This window comes from Rhyacophila brunnea, unplaced genomic scaffold (genome assembly GCF_057557595.1).
Source record: "Rhyacophila brunnea isolate RB1 unplaced genomic scaffold, BYU_Rbru_1.0 scaffold_16, whole genome shotgun sequence".
In the NCBI taxonomy this organism is placed as follows: Eukaryota; Metazoa; Arthropoda; class Insecta; order Trichoptera; family Rhyacophilidae; genus Rhyacophila; species Rhyacophila brunnea.
The window spans coordinates 18,930,812-18,943,076 of record NW_028232816.1 but is presented as its reverse complement, the minus strand read 5'-3'; the positions used below and the strand labels follow the sequence as shown (position 1 = coordinate 18,943,076).

At 34.2% G+C, this 12,265-nt stretch overlaps 1 protein-coding gene across 1 annotated transcript; it reads right to left on the bottom strand.

Moving 5' to 3' along the window:
- Nucleotides 1–3,791: 3,791 nt before the first annotated feature.
- pch2 (pachytene checkpoint 2 protein) lies at nucleotides 3,792–5,662 on the bottom strand. The gene has a single exon (XM_085943818.1). It carries the CDS (start codon nucleotides 5,615–5,617, stop codon nucleotides 4,328–4,330), a length of 1,290 nt encoding a protein of 429 aa, XP_085799944.1. The 5' UTR covers nucleotides 5,618–5,662; the 3' UTR covers nucleotides 3,792–4,327.
- Between the last annotated feature and the right edge of the window lie 6,603 nt (nucleotides 5,663–12,265).

Here is a 12,265-nt window from a genome sequence, read left to right as displayed (position 1 = left end):
AGGCTTCAAAATTATACAAATAGATTATCTACAACGTTTAAGGGGTGTCCAGGATCATGGTTTGAAAATACAATAAAAACTCAATTTTGACCTACGACGGGCACGTGGGCCGTTAAACAATATATTCATTATTTGGTCAAGTCCTATATGTACATTGAAATACACAAATGCAAAATACACTGAAGTCACGATTTTATGTTTACAAAATTGAAAAAAAATTATTTATTTTGTATTACAAAATCATACAGATTGATTTGGTTACAGATGGAATTTGGTTTCACCTTTTCGAGAATGTCCCCTTTCTCTTGAACTGACAATAATTTTTATTTGCCGAGACATTTGAATGGGTGAAAACAAAAAATACAGAATATGCAAATTATAAACAATAAGAACGAAAAATATAAACAAGTGACAGTAAAATTTAAAACAAAAAGCAGAATGACAAACAATAACCATTCTTAATTGGCTAAAATAAAAGATCACGGTGTTGTGTAATCTTGGGCATGGGCCACTGCAAATGTGTATATGTTACGCCAAATTGACTATTACATGAAATGGGCTAAATTTTGGCTATTTCATGTAATAGTCAAGCCTGTTGCCTTATTCATGAATTAGGTAAATTTTCTGCCGAGTACATGAATTCGCTAGGGCATGGAATTCTTAAACTGTCAACATGACAGTAAAAAAAGTAAATTTAATACGGATGGTTTTATTAGTTATAATTGGACATAATATAATGTTATTATTATTAGGTTAGGTTTTGCAATTCTGAATTATTCAACTGAATGTCCATTTTGAGGTTAGCTAACAAGTGTCAAAAAACTATCAAAAACATACAATTGACCACTGCACGATCGATACCCAAGCACGAATCAAATCGCGAAAATACCTTTTAATAAAATTCATCCGTTATCATATTATAGTTCTAGTTTTTTCGCGCATAGTAAATGGATATGAACGTCATTGTAGTTATTGATTGGTATATTTTTATATTATAATCAATGACATTTAACACATTTAGTTAGTTTGATTAGTTGCAAAAAACACCACCGTAGCGCGACCATCTATTTTGACCATAGATAATAAACGTACATTTTGACCAATCCACGAGCATTTCACAGATTTAGTTTAGTTGCAAAAAATACCACCGTAGCGCTACTATCTAATTTGTCCAATACATGAACAAGGCAGAAAAATTACTGCCGAATTCACGCACTCACCAGATATTTTGTCTAATTCATGAATAAGGCAACGGGCTTGCATTTTTCATGATTTAGGCAAAATTTAGCCCATTTCATGTAATAGTCAATTTCGCACATTCGGCGTAACATATATAAATAGAAACACATGTATGCCTACACATTTTAATTGTATTTTGAATATTTCAGGCGTAAATCGCTGGATATAAAAACGTAAACCAGTAATTAAATGTATATACAGGACTACAGAAACCATGTACACGCAAATTATAAACTAAGCTAAATATCTAACTAAATAACTGGATAGTTAAACAAACAAGGTGACAATTATTGTAAGAGAGCATTGCCCACCGTAATGGTGATATTGTTATGTATTCTATCTTGTAAAACTCATAAAACTCGTTTTAGTCAAAAGAGATTATACTAGTAATATCGAATACCTATCAGTGTAAGATATTTGCAATCATAACATAAGTACATGTCTAATCATTTAAAAAACTAATCCACAAATACACCAGGAATCAATCGTCTGTCATTTTGTGTAAAGAGTTAGTTTTATATTTTCATTTTTTAAATTACAAACTTATATTTAAAATGAGAAGTTTTTACTGTCACCAGAAAAAACAGTTGTGCTGGATTTATGAGGATTATAAGATAGAAAACGATAATATAGAGAACAATATCTGGCAGTGTTATTCGAGTTTTGCCGAAACCTGTATTGGATAACTTATTTTAATTTATTAAAGTAACAATGCGCTAGTTATTAAAGATAGGTATGGTAAAAAACGACACTACAAAATTTATTTATTTCATAGTGTCAAAAATTTCACTTGAAAATTAAATACAGTTGAACTTGGTTATTACGAGGAAGATGGGACCGACTGAATATGCTCGTAATAAGTGTTACTCGTTATATCAGAGAATAGGTATTTTTAAACAAGCGGTCGCATTACACAAAAAGTTGAAAATAAATAATCTGAAAACGATTGTAAAAATCACTGAAATAAGCATGGCATTCATAAACTACAAAAGAAGTTGTTTATTGTAATGAACGCTGGTAGGTACCTACGGACTTCACAAACCTTGGATTTTTCAACCATATGCGTGGATACTTTTTTATTGTCAGCGAAACACCAATTAGGTAGGTACTTAGACACTTAACTAGTGTCATAAACGTAATCCGACCCTGGCGGCATCCTGTCCGATCCGATTTTATTGCTTAGGGTCGAAATGTTTTTAAACGATCAACACATTAACAGTATTTTAGCTCGGTATATCCGATAAGTTGCTCGTTATAAGTGAATAAATGTATGGAGAAAATCATAAACCAAAATGTCAACGAATGTTTCCTCATTACATCCGAGATCTGGCTATGTTCGAGATCATAATAACCGAGTTCGACTGTAGTTACATAAATATTCAACAATGTTGCAAAGGATCACTTAACAAAAGTGATTTTCAATGACTTTTTTTAAATAAAATGATACATTATCTTTAAGGATTTTACAGTATTTTGATGGGCGAACTTTTAGTCTATACATTAAGTATAGACTAAAGAGTTAATCAAATATCAATATACAGCAAATTACGAAAATCTTTTTAAATACTTTTTAAGCTAAATCGATATTACGATAAATCAGATTCAATTTAAAGACAGTTCAAAACTCATTACAGAATAGGTACATACATAATAAATACACAAAGTAGGACTGGATTATAACATACACTTTATACAGTTTCTTTGTATTTATTGTACACCAGCTATACCTACCTATATAATAATGATGTCAGTTGTTTATATAATATTATAATTGAGCAGAAACTTTACTTATAAAAATAATTTATAAATAGTTAGACTTATTATCAATTATTTTTAAATAACCAAACATACATAGATGTATAAGCACATATTTAAATATAGGTATGTATTATATCTATTTCATTGGGTATAACTTTTTATGTTTATCATATATTATGAATAAAATCACCAAATTTAATAGTGTCCAGACGCATATAATGTAACGCGAATTGTATGGGCACATGATCTCGACGCGAATCCTGTTTAAGTTCGAGCACCTTTGTGTTTGTGTTAAAAATCGACAGCCGGTGGATAAGCGCAAACGTTGCCACGAGCATTATATGTAATGATCGTTCCTATGTCCATATGATAAATTCGCGTTACATTACGTTACACATTACAAGTGTCTGGACGCGGCCTAATATCACATCCACGGTAATCAGTTTGACCTGCATATATACAGATACTTAGTCATAGGAGACAGAAATTGGGCGTTCGGTGATTAGCGACACCATTAAATAGTGGCAGAATTGAGAAATAGCTGTCAAAATAATCAATATATATATTTAATATTCGTGTAAAAAAAAAAAAAAGCATCAGAATAAGAGCATTATATTCTTACATATTCATAAGTATTATGTAAAACTTTGCGATCGGTTTGTTAGCTCCAGATTTCACTATGATCATCAGAAAAAGACATGGGTAATGATATTTTCAAATAATATTGCAAAAACTAGTTTACTCCGAAAACACATTTATCGGCCGAATTTGGATTAACTTTTTTTTTTATATTGCTCTAGATGCGATTGTCATTGATGGCATACTCAGCTCAATTTTAACCAAGATACCATCTTATAACAGGATCGACCATATTCTAGTTTTATCAATAAATTCATGGCATTGTTTTAAATTATTGACAAGATGAAAGATAGTAATAATAAAAATAACAAAATACAGTAAACTCTCGATTATCCGTGCATGAATTTAATTTTTTAAAAAATCGCTAGCTTTCGTAAACATGAACCTTGCATAGGAAAATTCGAACTAATACTAGATTCCTGCAAACCAAAATCACAGATTTTCTTAATAAATAATGAGTCTATTATTTATATGCTAAAATATTTGTCTGCTTTAGAATTGTAGTAGGTATTTTAAAAAGAAAAAAACCATAGTTGGGATTATCCATGTTTTTCGTTTATCTGTGTGGCCTCTCCCCACCTCAGTCCGGATAATCGGAAGTCTACCGTGTGTAACTAAGTATAGTTAAAAATTACTTTATACACATTATATTGGCTAGAATGGCTAGATGATACCACAAATAGCAGAGCTCTTATACAATACCATTTTCCTTTATTTTCATTCCACCCATTTCCTGAGAAAAGGCATCACTATCAGCTAAATGCTTTTTAACAGCTGATCTCATTGCTATAAGAAATGACCTGAGATCGATAGACGCGGAGCTTATAAACAGGGCATGTGCTAAAAATGGTATTTTTCTAAGCATTCTACCGCTAAGACCTACGCTAAAATTTGCTAAGTTCCACAGCTCCAAACTGCTCTCCGTTGATTCGTTCCTGTCGAACTGACACATTTGCAGGATTTTATAAGAAAACAATTCTTCTTTGGGCACGACAATGCCTGCCCTCATTAGTTCCTTTATACAAGAATGGTAAATTTGGTAAATAGCTATGGGAGAAGGCGGCCCGATATATTGTTTTATATCAGCTCTATCAACAAAAGCCAGGTCGATAGCTCCAGTCATGTTTGAAGTAGTCAAGATAAGCACATTAGGAAACTTACGGATTTGATCCAATTGTGTTAATATCGCATTTACAACTCTAATAGAGTCAGACGGTTCCATCCCAGAAAACGCTGCCTTCCTAGCGTGTGTGAGCGATTCTACTTCATCGATAAGCACGCACACTAACACATCGGGGTCTTCTATTATTTCACGTATTTTCATAAATAGTTTCATAACGAGTTTGCCGCTTTCAGAAAAATATTTGGAAAACAAACTATGACTGTTAATTTCGACTAATTGTCCTCGAGAGTATCGATTATTGAGTCTGATAGACAGCTTTTGAGCGAGCGCTTTGCACAAGCTTGTTTTTCCTGTCCCTGGAGGTCCGTGAAGAAGAATTACCCGGTTCCAATTGATAATATTCGAGTCGATGCGCTGGTCGCAGAATAGCATAGTAGTTTCGACGAAGTTTAATGTGTCTTCCTTGACTGTAGAGTCATATATTAAGTTCTCCCAGAGGCCGCAGAATTCTTCCGAGGGCAATTGCCAATGATTCGCGGCAGGTAATTCGTTTTCATTATTATCGTCTACCATGTTTTCAACTTCGCAGCCCATCGCGCTAAGTCTGTAAATGTGGAACCTCATGTCCACGGCGTTGATATTCACGTTGTTGGTTTTCTGATTGATGTCACAAAACGTTATTGCGGTTACGTGTTCTCGGACATTTGGAAAATCATCAAAATCCTTCTTTTCTAACGTTGCACCAGGACTAACGGACACAAGACTTCCTAGAAATTGATGTACGATCGTTTTAATCGAATCTTTAGAAAGTCGGGAGGTCTTTTTATGAACAACTTCTACGTGAAGAGGAGGATCCATTATATATATTTTTAGTGAATATAGTACGAACTAAATTGTAAATGAACGTTATGGTACGTTTACATTTGACACTAATATCGTCATATTTATGTATGACACCATATTCACTTAAGTGTAAACAGTAAGTATATTTGTATCTGCCACTTATTTTGCGTGTGTCGACTCTCACCTACCACTTATTCAATCTACTTATATACGCAAATGTAAACACCGCGTTTTCGACAAGTTCGAACTTGGAGCGATATATCACCGAAGTTGGACCACCGTCTACTTTTATGTCAAGTACCTGACACAATATTCGTAGTTTGACAGGTACCTAGTGAATTGCATATGTATATTTCTAAAACAACGGACAATCAATAATCATAGGTACACCATGAATGTATGCCCAACGTTTACGTTAATAAATGTACTGTAGCGATCTGTCAAAAATCATAGACAATGAGAAATAAATCGGATGTGCCGTGTTCTATGGATTTTGTTCGAAAATAAAATATCGCTTGTTCTCGGCACATACGATTAATTCTGATGCACTCTGTGAAGAAAAAATGCGCTTCAAATGGTATTACCTAATTATTCATTTTGGCCCACACCTGCACTCGTATTAGGTACGATAATATTATATTGAATATGCAATGACGATCAAGTGCTAGATATCGCAATGTTACTGTTAATCGTTCTTCTACGCATTTCTGAATTGTGTGTCTTGTTTTTTGGCAAAAGGTCCAATCTTGCAAACTAAAGTTCACAAATTGAGTTGGATCTTCGATTTTAAACTCTGACATTAAACGGAAGGCACCTAGTTCTTCTCGTCGCTGAATCCATTCCCGCACCCATCTAGACCATTTTTTCCTCCTTTTTGTTGCCAAAAGACTTAAAATAATAACACTCGCTGCTTTCTTTTTTAACATTCCCATATTGACAACTGACATAACGTTTTTGAGAAGTATACAAAATAAGTGTCCGAATAAATTACAATATCATATGTAAACACCGCATATATTTATTCCAATGTTGCCATTGAATAAAGTGTCGAGACTTTATTTCAACGAGAAGTATACCAGAATTTTATGTCAGATCCATGCAGGTGTAAACAGTAAATGAAATTTTATGTCCGACACATAAAATAAGTATAACGGTATAAGTGTCAGATGTAAACGTACCATTAGTATTCAAAGATTTGAAGTTTCAGTAAACCAAACTTGTTTAGGAAAGTATTAGTCTATGGCATAGTCTATGGTATTTATACTTTGGTATGGTCTATGGTTTCGGCTTTTGTATCATAGACAGTGTTGCCATATTTTTCTATGCCGATTATAGTACAAGGGCGTAAAAATTATAGTATTTCTGTAAAAAATATAGTACAGGAACATTTTTAAGCTCGAATCAGTGATGCCAACCGTACTATAATTATAGTACAATACTACAATTTTGATTTCGCGAAAAATGTAAAATACTATAATTTTAAAGGATTCAAGACGAAAAATGTTCCTGTACTATATATTTTTAAGAAATACTATATTTTTTACGCCTTTGTACTATAATCAGCATAGAAAAATATGGCAACACTGGCTCGAATCCTTTAAAATTATAGTATTTTGGCATATTCGGCGTAAAATTATAGTATTTTACATTTTTTGCAGAATCAGAGTTATAGTATTGTACTATAATTATAGTACGGTTGGCAGCACTGATCATAGATAAAACACGTTATCACGGACACAGCTCATCAATATCTCATCAATAGCACATCAATACCTACAAAAATTTACGTTTTCAAGGATTATAAATAATTATTTGATAAAGTAGGTAGGTATAAAAAATTGAGCATAATTAAAAAAATGAAGAAAATATTTTTTGCACAGATGACTCGCAAACACGCAACAAAAGTAGAATAACTAGGTACCTACCATAATTTTGGTCCGCCTGAGAAAGTACCTACCAGTCAAGAGAAAAAATATTTGCATGATTTTTTGTTAAATGAATAATATTATAAAATCACAAAAGAAATATTTTTTTATTAGATATTAACTAAAATCTACTACATACGTCCAGCGGCGGCTCCTCTAATACTATGCAAGTGCTACGCACTGCCTGCATTTTTGAAGACATCGCTCAACTTTTCATTGTTATTCATACGTGTATCACTCACTTCGCGAAGTAGAAATGTAGCAGTATTATAAACAATACTGCGTTCATGAGCGCAAAGCGATTGCGTCCAAATAGATTTTCAGTTTGCATAGGATTACGGTGAGGTCATTGTATACTACTTAAACGGTGGTCGAATGTTCCTATGATGGCGTTTTGTGTAGATTTTTTACACACTTTTAGATCGGCGCACGAAACAAAGGACTATAGAAACAAAAACGCCAGTTTCTGTTTTATAACAATGTTGGCGAGTTAATTTTTAACAATTTTACAGTTAACATATTTAACGAATCGCCACATTTTACGAAAATACAAACTGCCGCGTTTATTTCTAAACCACTCAAATACATTCAAAATAATAAAAAAACACATCAGCGGTTATTTATTTGGCCGAAGCATTGTTGCTGCGAGCGTAAAGCCATAAACTGTGACATTTATATTTCTTTTGATATTAAATCATTCTTAAGAATTCTAATAAGAAGATCTTCTCTTTATAGAAGGTAAACCATTGCGCACTACCAGAAAATGCTATTCTGAAGACCACCGGCCGCCACTGCCTACGTCCACATGCGTGCACCTCAAGTTACAATATAAATTATTATTGGATACAGTACAAACAAGGAAATGAAAGAAAAACAATGTGATATCCATAAATTAATGATACAATTTTATTAGAAAATTCGGTGATGGTAAAATGAGATGTCCGGGGTTCCAGCGGCTGCTCAGGTGTCCATGGGACCCCGGATTCACAAAAAAAGGATATATTTATGTTTGTTAAATTAAATAAAACCACGAAGTCTTTCTTGTGCGGGTCTTAGTGTTATATATTTTAATCTTTAGTTGGACAAGGTTATTTTGTAGTCTTTTTTTACAGTTTTATATATTTAGTTTTTACAATAAGGGTCGCAGGTCCGCACACATTTTTTTAAGGGACGATTACTGACTTTTTTTTCTTTGAAATTCCCTGGGGCCACGCCGACCAGTAAAAAGAACTCTCGTGATTGGCCAAATCCGATCGGATGATCTTTTTGATTTGGCGAATCACGAGGATCACCTCAACGCAGGCGCGCGGAAATTTTAACGTTGCGCAATGCACGGCAAAATTTACTAGATTTGAATACTTATATTTTATATATTATATTTAGTATAACTATTCTAACATAAGACTCTATACAACTAACTTTACGTATTGTTTCTATATTTATTTTAATAACTATTTTCCTGTTTCCTGCAATGCTTTGCAATGCTCCTGAAGAAGTCAGAGTTTGATTTATTTTCCTTTCTTATTATCATTTGTCATTAATGTATTATTATTTTATTTTTCTCTTGTAATGTTGGGCGTTTATTTTGTTTTCGTAATGATTTGTTATTTTATTCGTTCTTTTATACTAGTCAGCGGAGGGGTCGCGGAGCTGCAGTCTTCGACTCTTGGGCTGTCCAGTTTTTATGTATTCCGAGGAGCTACATTCGTAGACTTTTGGCCCTCGTTTGGAATTATTATTTCGTTACGCACTTCTTTTTTTTCTGGCGCTATAGGAGCGTACATAGCCGGGCGTTACCACTCGTCCCGAGATATCTTTCTGTGGAAAGTTTCCCACTCGTCTGCTGGTCTTTGCAGCATCACCTCGTGGGCAGATACTGTGCTTCCACCCGTTCCTACCACTGTGGGAAAAGCATCGTTTAGCGGTACAACTGCTAGGCTCGTTGACGGCATGGCTTTCTCACCGGTAGTAGAATGGTTTTTAGCCGCAAGTATCCTTTTCCATTTCTTCTTCTTCACTCCCTTTATGATTGGTAGTACTTCGGGAGCATTGCTAGGCGTGTCACGAAGTTCTTCAGGCATTACGTCCGTAGATTCACTGCTGGCCGGCGACGAGAGCGGGGAGTGATCAATTCCCTCTTCACCGAGTCGTCGCTATAGGATTTGTTTCCCGAATATCCATTTTTGTCGAAATCGACATTTTAATGCAGTTCAATTTCTTTTATCGAACTCTACCGAAATCATTTATAAAAACAATATATTTTTATCTAGGAACAGAGATATTTTTTTAAAAAACCCGAATACGCCATGTTAAGTTACAATTACTCCGTGGTTTTCTCCCGAATGTCCAACTATTCGTACCTGAATATCCAAGTTAATTTTGGTCGAAAAATATCTCTGGCTGAGTTTTTATTTCCCGAATATGACTTTTAGCCAATCAAACCGCGCTGACGCCGTGCATCTTGCTCCCACATTCACTCTGTCTAGCTCTAAAACAATCACGCCCACTTTCATATTTTTTGGCCGTCCGGAGTGCTCTTTCAAATTTCGTCTTATTGATATTGTTTTTAAAGTTACTATTGTTTTAATAGTGAATTCATCAAATTTGAAGAGATCATTCATAGCTGATACATCACCAGTTCGTCCTGAACTTACAGTAGAGTTATGGAAGTGAGTAATTTAACCTAAATAACTGCATTTTGTTTTGATAAATGACACAAAATACCAACAGTTATATGAATTCTATAGTGTGACCCGAAAACTACTATGACGTAAAAAATAATTATTATTTCAAATTATTATTAATCAAACATTGTTTGTCTTTATTTTACTTTTAATCTAGGTATTTCTACGAAAATAAAGGCGATGCTATTATTTATTTTTCAATGCGCTGATAGTTAATTTAATTTAATGTGTATGTTAGTAACTATTTATTTGGTGAATATTATATACTTGGATATTGGTACCTACCTAATATTAGCAGCCAATGGTAATTAATTTATACACGCTATTATTTTGTGTTGTTATTCCTTACAATATAATATAATATTATTTGGTGGTTTGTAATAAGTTTAATTGTTAATAATAGAAATATATAGATATAATTATATATAGATATATATACATAGATTTTTTTTTTGGAAAATGTATAAATATAAAATTGTAAGCCAGTAAGAGTTAGTACCATCATAAAATATTGGAGAAATCTGTGACGTCGGTTAGTAATTGAAGTAGTAGATACCTACTTTTATTTAATAAACAAAAACCGATCGCCGATAGTTGCTTGATTATGAAGAATGCTGATGAGCAGGTATTAAAAGGCTAATAGTTAAAGTTTGTCGTCATAAGTATGTCACCTCGTAACATATTGGATAATTCGTGGACTGGGGCGTAAACCCAGGAGATGCAGGGTCGATTCCTGCCGGGTGTCTTACTTTTTTCAAAAAGATATTTTCTCAGAAGTGATTTTAAAAATTATGTTTATTCAATTATTAGAATGGTACATTCTTAAATCTTGTGAATTATTCGTTCAATAAAAAAATAGTTAATTACTTAAAAACTATTTTATTACTTAATCCGAAAAAACCCGAAAAAGCGATTGCCGCATTTTATTATTACATACGAACTTGGGTAATTATGATCATTAAGTATTTAAATAGTAGAAGTAATTACTAACAATTATCGTGTAAATAAATATAACATTTGACGCGCGTACTTTTTGACCACTCAGTAATCCGTGGGCCGTGCAGCAATACGCTACGGTCTTAAATCCCGAATGTCCGTGTTTTGTCCCGAATATCCATTATTCTGAACGAGCGCTAAAAAATTCCCGAATATCCACAGTGAGTACTTATAAATAAAACGCATTTTCTGTGCATTTAATGATTTATACCAGTATATTATTCTTGGAATCTATTCTTAGATAATTTTGCAATCATACAATGTAGAAAGAATGATTGATACATATACTGATATTTAAATATACGACAATGAAATTTGTTTTTCGTCTCCTGTAAAATTGACATTTGGTCTATTCGGGAAACAAATCCTATAGCGACGGTCAGTGCTGGCGTCACAAATTGTCCAGTTACGCCTTCAGGGTCGTTTACTTCAAGGGGCGACCCCCTCGGTACATCCAAATCATCTTCGTCTTCGTTATAGACATCCTCTTCTTCTTCAATCTCCACAGGAGGATGATGTTTCCGAATCTGGTCCACGTGGAATTTGTAAAGACGGCCACGTCGTTCCACGTAATACAATGTTCTACCAACTTTCCAAATAATCTTGTGAGGCCCTGTCCATTTTGGATGTAATCCCGCACAGGCATCTGGTCTGGTTTTAGGGTATTCCTTTGTGTAGACAGAGTCCCCCACTTGATAAGTTGGTGCTTCGGTTGTTTGATTTCGCCTTCTTCGCTCGAAATAAGTTTCTTGGTTGGCTAGAACAGCAGCGTTCATTTGGTCACGGTTTCGCTCAATTACGTTAGTCTCTCTAGATCTCAATGGCTTCGACCAATATCCGGGCCTACACATTTTTGACCCCCAAAGTACTTCAGCAGGGGTGAATCCCGTGGCTGCATTGCGTCGGCATCGTAAATCACCCATTATGTCCGCGAGATGTTCATCCCACGTGTTTTGCTCAAGGCCTGCCAACCGAATACGCAACCCCTTTTTAATCTCCTGGTTACGGCACTCAGTTGGATTTTGTCTGGGGCAGTAAATAGCGGTTGTCCACTGCAA